We start from the raw sequence: 14485 nt of genomic DNA, 5'->3' as shown, positions 1-14485 counted from the left end.
TTTACTTGGCATGTCTCAAAATTTCAACAGTGCTGTCTTTTCGAAGTAATCAAGAATACTGTTGCTATACATTTGACGACTTTGTGTTGACATATTCTAAAATAATATGATATAGTGTTAGCATTTTTTAACAAAAAAACTATAATAGCTATTTTAGCAAGGAAATACCCTAATTATTATTGGCAAAGTATTGAAATTGAAAAGGCGCCATTCAACATAAAAGATTTAGTAGCTACCATAAGAGGTAATGATATAATAAAAGGATATCAACATTTCAAAACATTCCTAGCAGCTGTTGGATGGGTGCTAAGTAGCGTGAAGATGGATAAGTGGAGAGCAAAAGTTAACTAGCATTAAATATCTTTGCCAATACTGATCTGGTATGTGATCTATCACAGTATTGATGTTATATCACACCCCAGATATATAGATGTTATCATGTTAGCTAGTAGCTACCTCATAACTAGCAAGCTCACCAGTCTGGCTGTCTAATGGATAGCGAACCCTAGCTTGCAACGCAATCTATAAAACTCTGATGTTGGAAATCCCCTCCACAAAATCTTTGCAATAAGTCACAATATCAGTATTTTGTCCCAGGTAGATGTTTTCTAGGCCTCCGAGCTATCTAGACTCAGGTTGAAATAATAGCAAGCAAAGCCTAGCTAGCTATGAAGACCAATGTTTTACTACTGTCTATGAAGTACTAAGTACTGTATCAATATTGATACTTAGTCTCAAGTGCAACTGATAACGCAAGATATACCTCGTAGGTTGCCAGTTACCGAGAGTACGGCTGCTACGCGGATGAGGAACCCTACATAGCCAGCTATAAACAGAGTAAGATATCTGACTACATTAGTTTTCTTCTGATGGAATGCCAGCATGCAGACAAGTATTGCCCCAGCAACTAGTCATTTATGACATTTTAACATTTTGTCCACAATGGGAGTTGCACCAATGACACTCTGGCTTCAGAGCCAAGACCTTTAATATAGGCAATTGCTGTCCCATGGAAAACAAACCTTAAACAGACTGAAACAGGTTGGCAGCCAGCTATTTTCTGAATCAAATCCTAATACAAATTTGAATGTCTGTCTGAAATCTTTTCACACAACAAAAATCAAAATCATGAAAATGAAAAGAAAAACATTTATTTTTTACTGTGCACAAGTCTTTCATCTTGAACATTCAAAATAATTTTAAACCCAACATGTTTTCCCAATAGTTTATTTTCCTATACAAAAGATACATGCTAGCACTGAGCATATCATTCAATGGAAGTCTTTAGGAAAAATGTAGTAATCCTCGACTACAGGGCGTAAACTAGACAAAATTACAAATATATAAACCTTTTTTTCATATATCATTTTTGGAGTGTCAAACCAGTGTCACACTCGCAAACTATAAAAAGTAGCGGTACAAAATTGAGCAAACGAGAGACTGCTAGTTATAAATAGGAGTGTTTGACGCACTAGCTTTTAAAAAATATACAAGTACTTTGTTTTTTTAAACTGTTAAATAAAGAAAAGTGGTCGCATCATAAAGCGGAGTTATGCTGGTCTTTCAAAATTTACAAGAAATGTTTTTTAAGATGTATTTTTTTTTTCATATAATCTATCATACATGATCTTTTTGTAATGTCTAAATGTGTATTTCATGCAATGTTAAAAAAAAAATTGATTTTTTTACGTTGTGAGATAGCTAGCGGAAGGAGTTTGTAATTTGGAGTGCTTTGAAGTTTTTTCTTTACAACAATTACTATGTAGCACATAAGGGAAGCGAAGTCAAGGCACATTTTGTCAAAACAGTCCTTCATTTTCTCTAAAAAAATAATAAGTTAGAAGTCAGCGCATTGGATTATATGACAAAATCTCGAAGGAATTGTTTGAAAATAGTTATGCTAACAATATCGCGTTTGTCAGGAATGGTCATGGATGTGACTAAATGACACGTCCTGAATTAGCCAACTGCTACAGTCTGTTAGGATACAAGAGTACTGCTAAATTAGCATAGCGTAGCCGCATTACCGTAGCACAGAATAAAGACTGTCAATAGAACGTAGACCTTTTGTAAATTAAAATTAACAAACGAGTAGGAAAATGTAGTCACTGGTAAGCTTTAGAAGCATTTCTTCCCTTATGTTTCAATGCTTAGCTGCAAGGATGGGATAGCGATTGTTTGCAGACTTTTGTTAGTTAAAAAACACTGTTCAGTTTCCATTTTATGACCACTAAAACCTGAGGATTACAGTTATGTTTGGTCAGTTGACTCAGTTCATTAGCATGAGAGCATAGCCGCGTTAGCATAGCATAGAATTTGTGAATAAAACAAGGATATTAGAAGAAAAAAAAAAGGTTACTTTATGGCTATTATACTTTTGTAATTTATTTTAATACACATTCAAAATAATTGAAAGAAGAAAAAAAGGAAGCTATCATCGCATTCAAAGTTAAAATTATGTAAGAAACACTTTTGTTGAGTTTAAGGACTACTGTCAGTAGAATTTTATAATCCTTGTTTCAAGTCTCAATGCTAATCTACACTAGGACTGATCATGACTTTTTGCTAACTGTCATTGCCAAATGGCGCTTGCTAAGTCAGAGAATTAGATGGAAACAAAATAGGAAAGCTTCGTTTTGGTCAAAAAGGGTTATCAACTTAGCGTCACTTAGCTCAAAAACAGCAATTAATTTAATTCCAAAGACATATTTCTATGTCTTTTCACAGTCCAGCCTTTCAGTCCCATGAACTCATTTATATTTTTTTCAAACGTTAGGGTAAAAGAGGGATCTGAAAATGTCTGGTACTGAATGAGTTAAAACAAGGCAGCTAGGGTCATATTCACACAAAGAAAATGTGTCTATTGGTAAGTTTTCGCACTGTTGAAAAGAAGTATTAGTTCTAAATCAGGAATTTGCTAGCTAGGCTATGCTAACTGTTAGCCTTGTAAGAATGTCATGATCAGACATCATCACCGTTTCACAAGGTTGAGATATTTCTCAAACTTTCAGTCAGCGTCGTACAGCATAATGACTGCAATTAAAATAAGGCTGAGCCAACTTTGCGTAAAGAAAATGCGTTTACTTGTGAGATTTAGTTTTAAGAGTATTTATTTCTTTTAATCTAGACTTTTTCTGATTTACGATTGTCATGCTAAGCTATGCTAAATGATAGCTTTATTCAGGGGCGTCAAATGTCAACTCTAGACAAGGATTTAACAGCTCTACAAAAAATTGCCAACTGAAATTGTGTTTAGTTTAGGTCATGTTAGTGTAGCATAGCATACCAATTGCAAATAAAATAAGGCAGTTAGATTCACACAAAGAAAATGTGTTGATTTGTGAGTTAGTTTTAGGTGGGCTTGTTTCTTTAAATCTGAAAATGTTTACTGGTTTACAGTCATACTATCCTAACTGATAGTTTGATTAGAGAGGCGTCAAATATCAACTGCCAATGTAATGTTGCTGTCAAAGGAGAAATTTTCTCTAAATACAAAATGTAAGGACAATCAGTTCTGTTTTTCGGATTGAAAAAAAATGTGCTTATTAGTACAGAGTGTCCTTAAATTTGCCTACTTTTATCAGTGGTTTTAAGCATTAGCACATCAACCTTAAACTTGTGTTTATCGTTACAAGCAGAGGTGGTCCAGGGAGTGAGAGAATTGCATGGAATGTTAATAGTTGTCTCTCATACTCCAAAATGATGACAACAATGCTATTTCAATTCTGTTGGGTTACAACATTCATATCGCTGTTATACAAAAAGGCATTTTTGCAGCTTCCTTAATGCGTTTACTGCAGTTCGATGGATTTGTCAAACGTCAAAAGTGCATTTTTTTCCCCCCAAAGATTGTAGCATTGAAAATAACATCTTTATGGACTTGAGCAGCTTTTGTGTTGCTGAAAAAGATCATTTTGAAAGGCAATCATTCCTGACAGAAGAAAGGAGAGGGGCTTGGGGGTAGGATCCCTGTAGTTTTCACTTTTAGATTAGATATTTCCTTAGTGCTCCTCTAGCCAAGATGGACGATCGCCGCCGGGCATTTTCAACTTGATGTGGAACTGCTTCAGCGTTTGCTCTAGCTGCTGCTGGTTGCCCGAATAGTAGGCGGCAATGGCGTTGTGGAAGAGGATCAGTTGGTTGTGCAACACCTTGACCTAAAACGACAACAACAATCAATGAGTGCTGCTGAAATTGCCAAAAGAGGACAGAGAAATTTGTAGACGGCTGCCAGAGTCCACCCCTGGCTCTTAAACCATCACGAAATACAAAACAAATAAAGACAAATCTAAAACGACAACAAAAAGCCTTTGTAAATAACACTTTTGAAATTTAGTATTTCTTTGGTAATCTACCTATCTTTATTCACTTACGCAAAGCAAGGGCTTGCGCTGTCCTTATTAAATCCTGCCTCTGTTTGAGCCTGGAAAAACGTAAGAAAAAGAAAGAGGCCTCTTTTCCCAACCTTGTTCTCCTCCAGGAATTTGAGCTTGACGGAGACGTCGTTGCGCATCTTCTCATACTTGTCGCGATGAACCTGGAACAGTTGCTGGGACTGCTCGATCTTGGGCAGGGTGGTGGCGTCGCGCGGACCCAAGTTCAGCTCCTCCAGATCTGTGCGGTACGCGTCGTACTCCACCCTGCCGAGTGAAGTTTAAACGGTGTAAGATGGCATTAAGTCTAACCAAGTCCGCGTAGCAAAAACACAGCTGGCTTCACATTCGTATGTCACGTCTAAAGTATGAAAGTGGGTTTGATTAGATCTACGTTACACCCTCTTAAATATGGCTTAACAGTCCGTCACTGTGTTCCAACATAAACATGTACTGGAAGAAAAGTTCCGACACCTATAAAATCTCAAACCAAAATCTCGACACAGTCACTATCTCACTACTTTCTTGTGTACGGTCTGAATGCTACGCTAGGAGGTATTTGATTCTGAATTTTGAGTGCTAGCAGGAGGAACTCTACCTTAGTCAATAATTTTGCTTTCTTGTCAACAGTCTCAAAGCCAAGCTATGCTAGGATGGTATACGAATAACTGTACGATTTGCATTTGAGATGAACCCTAAATCTGAGAATTAGCCACAAGCTAAATTTATGTTTTTGGTCTGTTTATTAGGACCCAAGAGCAACCGTGGGAGCAGGACTCGGCATCGTCTAATCGTCTACAACTTCTGGGCGCCATTTTCGGCCGACCCACGTGGTCCCAGTGCGTCCCTCGTAGGCGACAGCCAATCGGCGTTGAGAAAAGAATTTTCACGTCACACGCAGGTGCTGCACAAGCAGACACGTCACCCAAAAATATCAAATAAAAAGAACAGACACACATACTCACGCACAGCATGGTGATCGGTGAAATAAAAACAAAATGGGACACATGGCATCGGTGGGACCGAAAGATAAACAAGTACAACACTGTTTTATTTATTTTTTTCTTTGTTTGGCTGCGTGTCAGGAGTAGGGCACCTGCGTGCGACGTGGTACCGACAAAGTCCATTCTCGACGCCGTTTGGCCGCAAACTTTGCAACAGCAATGTTTTTGTGGGGGAGAAAGTCACTGCTTGACCGCGATGGTATGACCACATGGCGCTTGTTGTTTTGCACCTGAATGGCTACCATTTCTGCAACCTCCCCATTTTTGTTGAGTGGAAAATGTCAGAGCTACTTCGGCCGGAAGAGCCGCAATGCCAGGATGAGACTCAGCTCTTTTAAGTAAAGTCAAGCGAGACACATGAATAAATGGGACTGGAGAATTAAACTGTTGATTGTATTATTTCTATTTTATGTTTTTACGTATAGTGCTTTGGTATAGCTGCTGCTGTTGGAAAAGCGCTCTTTAAAATAAAGTAAGAGTTGAGACAACACCTCCCCCATTTTGTTTTGAAAACGAGTGAAGACTTGAGTTGTCACTTTGTTTTCGCAGAGTGTCCACAGTCTTGGATAACAAAAGGTAAAGTTTTGAGCAGATTACCTGGCAATCTCGTATTGCTTGATGTTGATCATGGTGTCCTCGATGGTTTTGTCCACGAGGGTGTTGACGCTGTTGATGAAGAAGTTGATGGCGCTCAGCAAAGTTTCCCCGTTTTTGGACAAAAGCTTTTGGGTGTCAGCGTTGAAACCAAACTCCTCCTGAAAAACAACAACAACAAAACGTTCTGATCAAAGGCTACGTTTACATGGACACATTGATTCGGATTAAAAGTCTGATCAGAATAAAAATGCTTCACGTACATTCGGAACTCTAGAGAAAAGCACTCACATGAAGTTCCGGGGTCTTGAGACTGAGGTCGGCGAAGGCGTCGCCGAGCTGCCTCTGCGTCTGCATGACCTGCGCCAGCTGGGCGCCGAGCGTCTGTGCCAGCTTGATGACGTTTTGGTACTTGCGCTTGTTCTCGCGCAGCACGTCAATCTGGGCCTCCAGATCTAGGTCCACCGTCTTGGAGCCGCGGCCGAGCTTCTCGGATAGAATCTGACGGGTGCACTGGAAAAGACGACCAGTTCAAACGCTAATTGGAAAAACAATGTGAATATCTAATCTCTCATTTATTTGATTTGATGCAATTTCTTGTAATTAAATTCATTGAGAAAAAATTGCATTGTTATGGCTTAATTAGAAAAAAATAATTTATGGATCAAATTACTTTATAAGTGTTGATGCTCCATTTTCTCACGAGGTCTAGTTTCTCCATGGCTGGACTCTTCATGTCTTCTGACAGGACCAATGGTCCACTCGATGGCTGCGTGTTGGTAGCATCTGTGCAATTAATAAGAATTATTCATTTAGTGTGTGAAATTGAATTAGGCTAAATGCTACATTGATGGAGGTAGTGTGCTGGTGAACAAAGATGAGTGAGTTGTCGAACAATTAGTCAAATAATGATAATAGCAGTTAACGCAAACAAAAGCAATAAAATACAGAGCCCTGAAACGGATATCACGCAACTACAAAACTGACGTTAGTTTTCACAAATTCTAACGAAGCCTCAGAATGTTCCTTAATGTAGCGCTAGCTTGCCAACTTTTGTCGATACTTTGGTAACTTGTCTCATATTTGCTGGCCAACTTCTGTAAGATTCGTTAACCTGGGTGATGTTTGCTTTCCAACTTCGGTAAACCTCAGTGACATTTTGCTTGCCAACTTCGCCAATATTCGGTGATGTATGCCCGCCAATTTTGGTGCACTTTGGTAACCTTTTCATCCGATTTGGTTGCTAATTTGGGCAACTTTTTACTCACTCGTTTAGGAGACGTTCAAGGCAAATGAAATTCTTTTAACTTAACATTTGAATACATACGGTGCAATTTTGGATCCTCTTAACACGTTGTCAGTTTCAGAGCTCGCGTTTTGCGAGGACAAAGGTTGCAAGCGGGAGCATCTACTAGCACCACCATATAAGTTGTTTACCCAAGTCGCAGTCATGTTTAGGCATCTAGAGGTTTAGATCATAGTGGGCCAATGTCCAGAAAGCAGATATCAATAAAGCCCAGTTTTGTTGCAAAGGGTTGTGAGCCATTCAGATTGATAGAGAAGGTGATTCGGAATGGAGTGCAAGCCTGCGGGAATAAGGACAGCGGGTAAGAAGACCATGAAAGGTACGATAGCATAGCCTGCAGTTGGGAGGCGTTTCTATCCCTGGCCCGTCACCGTGGGTACCTGTCTCCGCCTGGCTCTCGCTGGAGGAGCGTGCCAGGCGGCTAGCGACAGCCGCGCTGGGTGCAAAGGGAGCCACGGGGGACGCAGGGAGGCTGGACGACCCTGGGAGATAGTCACAATTGACATTGGGAGTTTTTGCATCATCAGGAGTTTCTCACTGATTTCCCCCGTTGTTACCTTCTAATTTGGATGACAGCCACGAAACAAAAGCCCCAAAGCCTACGTGGGACCGGTGTCAAAAACACGGAAAATAGCCATGGCAACATGTATTACCTTCTCCACAGAGAGATTCACATTTGCATTTCTAACAGGAGGATGAAAAGCAAAGTAGGGCTTGAGGGTAAAGATGAGAGGAAACTCATTAATTTCAAACGATGTCCGCCCTGACAAACATATTGTGGAAAAGGACACATAACACAAAAGGGTTTGTTGTGAGGGTCCTCATTGATTCCCAATAAGACAATGTTCATTTACCTTTGTAAGGGCCTGATTCAATGATGCCTTCTGTCGTTGATGCATAGTTGCCGGAGGGGACACAAGACTCCGGAAGGTCTGCGAATGCCGGATTCCCTGGGAAAGATTCCTGCTGAAGGACATTCGAATTTGACTTCAAGTAAAAAGTGTATGGACATAAATCACCACAGTGTGTCCTACTGCTTGTCATTTTGGTAAGTGTGGCAAAAAAGGTTGGCAATCAAGATACTAACAAGAAGCAACCTCCAGAAACAGTGATAATTGTAGTTTTAACAGTAGCAGTTTCGTTGTTATCGTAATGATTGTGGTTTGAGGCCTCACCCTGCAGAACACTTCCTCCGGACTCTGGTTCAGGTCTCCGTTGCTGGTGACTGCAATCTCAGCGGCCGAGCTCCTCTGGGATTCCTCAGCCATGGCGTCCTCCTGAGATGGGGAGGACAGAATCCCTTTCTTGTTGGTTACAACATACCGAGGACTTGGGACACGAGGCGGGCGTGGGCTGCCATCACGTAGACGTCGACTACGGGCAGACAGAGCTGGGCATTTTACGAAAAATCGAGCGTTCGTTATTGCAGCGTGCGTACCCTTCCGTCGTCCGTCATCTGCCTTTTTTTCATATTATTGTTATCCTTATTAGCGGGGGGGGGGGAGGGGAGTTGGTATAGTACCCGTTTATAGGCCGGTCCGCCTCTAATTTTAAATGGGCACCCATCGGCAAGTACGACTAAATTTTCTAATTTCTCCCTCAGTCAACCGTCAGCAAAACGGGCGTCCTGTCAGTGACGGATAAAAGGACCGGTCCGTCATATATACGGAACTCCCAGCTCTGTGAGCAGGGTTAAAGTACTTGAAAGCGGGCAAACCGTTGGCCTCCACTAGACATGATATCACGATTTTTCCCTTCGTGTTTGACTAGCAGACATAATGAGTTCTGGGTATAAATTACACAGAAACTGTGCATATTTGTGGAGGAAAGGGACCGATACCTGCTGTGAATAGAGAAGGAAAAAAAAAACCACTGGATGAGAAGGACAAAACGCAAAATACAAACAAAGACCTTGGCATCTAAATGGTTGACTATAGACCGTTTTGTTCCGTAACCGTCAATTCAGATGTTCTATCTTGTCAATAAGAGATTACTATACACCAGAGAATGGGCTACCTGTGAGCCAGGACGCAAGATGTAACGATGAGACTAGACTCTGAATACAACTACCGGCGTACGTACATGATCACAAGGAAAAACATGTCACCAACCACGAAAAAAAACAAAGACAAAGTCCGCGACGATAAAACAGTTGCCCCGTGCGGTAAACACTTTTACTTTAAATGTGGCGTCATGTGACCAGCACATAAATACTTAAAGGGCTATTTGACGCCAGCATGCTGGTGGGCGGCAGAAAAGGAAGAGGATCCGACAGTTTAACTCGTCAAACAGCCAGCAGGAGATAAGGCGACCTTGCGCACCGTAATCCTCTCAGATGCACAGTCGTACCTGGCTGTCGCACGCAAGTCCAGCCAAGCAGCAATGTATTATTTACTCAAACAATGCTAATATACTGGAAATGAATTCGAGATAATGCTTTGGATTCCTTGGCATATCCTTAAACGGCGGGTTTTCAGGCTCCAGTAATGCTGCCAAACGTTTCAAAAAACGGTGAGAAGTTGGCATCCACTTTGTCGATAGTGCTAAATTTAATCGATCTAGACTGCTGTCATCAATTTATAATTTCTCAAAGTAAAACAAGCACGTATGTTCCTCGACGTGAACGGGATGCGGAAGCACTATAACAGGGCGTTTCTGCTCTGCAGCAATTTTAATGACCAAGTACAGCGTAAAGGTTATACAAATTAGTGACATTATGGTGACCAAAATGATCACCTTTTTGTGTAATCACAGTATTTGCCAAAAGGGAAAAAAAAAACCATCAAGTTTTATTTTGAATACAATTAAATAGGAAATCAGCAAATCGAGACATGAATCAAATCTTAACTTTGATGCATCGCTTCAGCCCCTACTCATGACGAATGAAAATAAATACAACAGGCCTTTTAACGGGTGAGTAGTTTTAATTAATCACTTTTTTTTAAACACTTGTATGACAGTTAAGAATGTTACAATGTCACATAAAACAATGTTTTGAGTCTAATTCACGATATTCATTTGGGGACTGTTTTGGAGGTTTCATTGGAAAAGTAGGGCAATATAATGATTGTTGTCACAACACACAGCCAAACCACAGAAGAAGCAACACTCAACCCAGCTGAGTCGCTAACACCCGAAGCAATACAACGACACAACGTTGAAAGCTAGAATTTCTTGAAGCCCAAAATCACATCACAAAAGCCGATCTAAGAGGAGAGTGATTATGGAATCACAGTCAAGAGAAACCACCACCGCAAACCAGAAACAGGAAGCACTCAAAGGACACCAACTGCTCACGAGCGAACGTCAACGTCACCTTTGTCTGAGTGCCATCATCTCCACATTCCTCTGGGGCGTCCAAAGTCGGGAGTCCACCGTTTTCTACACTGACACTACCCTGGTCAACATCCTCGTTGCCGCTTACTGACTTCTCCTCAGCGCTGTCTATACTAATGTCATACAGCACATCGTTGCCTGACGCGCTATCGCTACTGCCTACATTTGGAGGCGACGGTGTTGGTGACGGGTCACCAACGCGCGGACTCTCCTCGGCTTCCATGCGAGGGTCCTCAGCCGAGGTCTTGCCCGATTCGGTGTCAAGACTACCCTCAGACATACCTGGAAACAGACAGACAGGAGGTTATGGACTGGTCCTTGAGGTTTCAGGTAATTCCAGAAACGGGTGCAAGCAGACCATATAATAAGGAGGTTTGCACTGGTGTGGGTGTGGACACATCTGACTTCAACCATGTCCAACCAAAGCGGCTCCTTCCATTCCTTTTAAATGCGGCGCACTAGTTGCGTAGACATGGCGCAGCGGAGACAACCACATTTTTTAAACTGAGCATCAAAAGAGCGCATCCCCTCTGATGCACAGTACTGACAACAACATGACAGATAGGAGCTCAGGCATCTCTAGGAGCTACTCTTGAAAAAAGTGACACCTAAGTTTAATTCCCAATAGGAAACAGACAACTTGAGCACAATCGTTTTTACACTGTATTGCCTATGACAAAAAAAGAAGACCGGTGAAAGTCAATCACGCTGAATGGTGCCCAAGACAGAATTTATCGACATGTGGTTAACTTTTGACCTGAGGTGTGTACTTCCAAGGTGCACAGAGTTCACCTTGCCTCACCGCTACAACTCTACATTCGAAACGAGCATTCTCACTCTACACCAAAATCCATTTGTACTAGCCGAGCAGTTCTACACTTCATTTTATGACGTTCAACCATTGAACATTTAAAAATAGAAATGTACTCAGGGTCGCGTTTAAAAACATGTTTTGGCAGAAAGGTCATTTTTCCAAGGGGAAGCATTTACATATCTGTAAAGAATAAACATATTTGTATTACAGTATTTCTGTGGAAATTGATACAGGCCAATGCTGGAAAAAAAGCCTGTTTAGTATCAGCAGAAATGTTAAGGTTCCACAGCAATGCCAACACAACAATGAAGTTCAAGATCTCGTTCTGTGGTCATCATCAGAGAAAAGCTAGATAGATGCGTTCCTACGATACTGATTCCTCACGTGAGTTGCTCAAGACTCGCGATTAAATATATGCTTGGGTTTGCACGCCGTCTGAATTGTTTCGTGATGGTCACGTAAAATGCAAATTCTTTGCGTTCTTTCAATGCAGAACTCTCATGTGGTTTCTTACAGCCTTTGCTAACAAATGGAATCTTATACAGTTTTAGGCACTTCATTTTCCCCAAAAGTGAATCAAACGGATGTGTGACTTGGACATTTGATTTATATGCAATACATGAATGGCACACACTGGAAATAATTGCACATTTTGTTGGAAGGAAGACATAAAATCGCATTTACTTTATTGCTCTATTATATATATATTTTTTTTAAAAGACGGTTTTCTGGCTCAATTGTCAGGTTTCCCACCTGACAGGAAGTATATTTGAAAATGAAGTTTGGACAACCACTCCCTGGCTTGGGTTTCAAAGTACAATAAATGTAACACAAACTACCTTAAAGGAACGTTTTCAATACTTTTTTCCCCATTATGTTGCAGTGTTGCACATAGACAACATGGAGGCATTTAGCCTTCACGTGTACAAATTAAGTAAGTTTCCAACATAAAATGTCTACTGTTCACGTGAACAACCACGTCCGATATCAACGGAACACATTAATGCAAATACATTTATGAAATGTTAAACTTTAATAAGAGTAGTAATTACCACTTTGTTGTCCCTGAGCTTTTATTACGGCCGATCCCCGACGCTGACGTTGCCAGCTAGCTTAGTTGCCTGCGTAGCTAGCGAGCTAACAACAAGCTCACCAAAACTACTCCTAATCGACAGTTCGAAGCGACAAGACAAGCACCCGCCCCGCCCCCCACACACACAAAAAAAGGAAAATAAAGATGCGTGTCGTCCTCAAGTTTCGCCACATAAGTGACCACACGTCATAAGGAAACAACTGTGACCGTGTGGGAGTGTGTGCGGGTTTAAAAAAAAAAAAAAAAAAAGCATGGAGTTCACCATACCTGTCTACGGCCGTCGTGGCTCACCAAACCGAGTGTCCTAAACAGCAGTCTGGTTCTTTGAAACGCAATAAATACAAGTGAATGCGTATTTAACGCAGTGGTCGAGTCCCTGCTCCTCCAGACTTGGAGTTCAGACCCCGGAAAAATAGTGAGCTACAGAGGGACGCGGGTAGACCATTTGTTGACTGCGCTCCCCCCCTACTGTTAAAATCCACATCTTGCAAGTTTAAGGCCGGATTCCATCCATCTCTACTTATATAAAGTGCTCCTTTGGTGGAATTAATGTGGGAGTGGGGAGTGGGGGGTCGCTATAGGATGCGTAAGCGGGGTCGAGTTATGTCAGCGTTTGCGTTTATTCGCAAACTGCACCGTTCCGTTTGCTTACCCCCGTGCAAAAAATACACTTCCCACGATGCACTGCGGCCCCGGACGCAATGTGACGTCACAACGCCAACCCAAACCAAGCTGAGGCAGCGCAGCTCCAACCAAAGCAGCCATATTGGTCAGAGTCAAGTCGGCTTTTTTTTTTTGCACTTTTCCTCGTCTGCCTTTCCCCCTGTAAAAAAAATCGCTAAAACAATAACCCGTGTCCGGCGTCCAACTGGAGAGCCCACAGAGCCCGGACAGCCTGCTGTGTCGCAGAAAAATGAGTCCAACCGATGCTAAACGAGGGGCTAAACGCAGGAAGAATAAGCGGGGCGGTGGCAGTAGCTGCAGTGCTGTCTGCAACAGCGGCACCAGCAGCGGCGTAGTCGGCGGCAAGGCCGGGGTCGCCTCGGCCCTCGGCTGCGCGGGAGCTCCGACACCTGCCGGCTTCCTCGCACCTGCCACGGGTGGCAACATGGGCTCCGTGACGGGCATCAACGGAGAGGTAAGCAACCCCCTTCCCCATCAAGCAATCAAGCATGTCGGCACAGGGCGACATTAACCAACGACGCTAATCTGATGTGGGCCCGAAACTGATGACAGGAAGACGCCTAGCTATGGTGCCTATGACCGGGCGTACCGCTCAAAGCGTCTTATTTTGGCGTTTTACCTCCTGTGAGCTGGACATTTTAGCCTTTATAACTACCGTAAACACTACAGTGCGAGAATGTCCAACCCTGTGAAACCGACGTGACCACAGATCTTAGCTCAACTTTCTGAGCGATCTCAGTACGGCACTTCCGTCCATTTATGTCCCTCCGAATTGTATTTAGACTCAGACAGAGATCCCTCTGATGAAAGGGCACATTTTTCGAGAGGAAAACTGCCTTTCAAAGCACCGCGATCGCAAAAATAAACACCAATGCTAGCCATGCTAACGGCTGCACTTCTTAGGGCCTATCGGCGGTTCGGTTGTCTTGCTGCAATGTTTACTGCTTTCGAAGTGTGTTTGCGGGATCAAATACGACTCCACACAAATAATTCGCCCTAAATATCATACTTGGACATCTACAAAGGAGGGTTTAGGTTCAGAGTCATATGCATGTATGTAGCGCAGTCAGAACAATATCTCATGTATGGCTGATACTATGGTTGATAGTAAAGTTTCTTAAAATTGACCCATTTTGTAGGTATGTGTCAATTTTCATGCATCCTCTAAAGGCGAGCCCAGTATAATGTTCCTGCGTCAAATACTAAGACAGTTAGGACACTTTAAAACAGGTGGAAAGTAACACATTTCTGGCCAATTTTTTAACCCATTAAGGACTAAAG

At 42.0% G+C, this 14485-nt stretch overlaps 2 protein-coding genes across 15 annotated transcripts in view; one reads left to right on the top strand and one right to left on the bottom strand.

Annotated features, from left to right (window-relative positions):
* Positions 1–1131: 1131 nt before the first annotated feature.
* Positions 1132–13298, bottom strand: arfip1 (ADP-ribosylation factor interacting protein 1 (arfaptin 1)). 13 transcript variants are annotated; one of them, XM_086032921.1, is made up of 10 exons: positions 13173–13298; positions 10594–10895; positions 8453–8554; positions 8132–8243; positions 7658–7759; positions 6645–6757; positions 6263–6484; positions 5975–6132; positions 4466–4640; positions 1132–4157 (listed from the first exon to the last, which is right to left on the bottom strand). In XM_086032921.1, the coding sequence occupies exons 2-10, from the start codon at positions 10891–10893 to the stop codon at positions 4002–4004; spliced, it is 1440 nt and encodes a 479-aa protein (XP_085889047.1). In that variant the 5' UTR covers positions 10894–10895; positions 13173–13298; the 3' UTR covers positions 1132–4001. The 13 variants fall into 13 exon arrangements, with proteins under 13 accessions (XP_085889047.1, XP_085889046.1, XP_085889052.1 ...); XM_086032920.1 differs by lacking the exon at positions 13173–13298 and adding an exon at positions 12788–13163; XM_086032926.1 differs by lacking the exon at positions 13173–13298 and adding an exon at positions 12788–13163 and having other exon boundaries at positions 10777–10895.
* The window catches only part of fam193a (family with sequence similarity 193 member A), a 23310-nt gene continuing 22027 nt past the window's right edge, over positions 13203–14485 (top strand). For both annotated transcript variants that reach the window (XM_086032917.1, XM_086032916.1), the window contains exon 1: positions 13203–13658. In XM_086032917.1, the coding sequence (XP_085889043.1) occupies positions 13434–13658 (225 nt within the window). In that variant the 5' untranslated portion in view covers positions 13203–13433. The remainder of the gene's footprint in view (positions 13659–14485) is intronic.

This window comes from Filicampus tigris, chromosome 6, assembly GCF_054856515.1.
Source record: "Filicampus tigris isolate MCC_2025a chromosome 6, RoL_Ftig_1.0, whole genome shotgun sequence".
Classification (NCBI taxonomy): Eukaryota; Metazoa; Chordata; class Actinopteri; order Syngnathiformes; family Syngnathidae; genus Filicampus; species Filicampus tigris.
This window is presented reverse-complemented; position numbering and strand designations above follow the sequence as displayed.

Bases quoted from the DNA above. Each gene is read 5' to 3' on its own strand.
- arfip1 (XM_086032921.1), bottom strand. From the start codon at position 10,893: ATGTCTGAGGGTAGTCTTGACACCGAATCGGGCAAGACCTCGGCTGAG. The intron at 8,244-8,452 runs GTGAGGCCTCAA...AATGTCCTTCAG, and splicing joins CGGAGGAAGTGTTCTGCAGG to CAGGAATCTTTCCCAGGGAA. The intron at 4,158-4,465 runs GTTGGGAAAAGA...TTGTCGTTTTAG, and splicing joins AATTCCTGGAGGAGAACAAG to GTCAAGGTGTTGCACAACCA.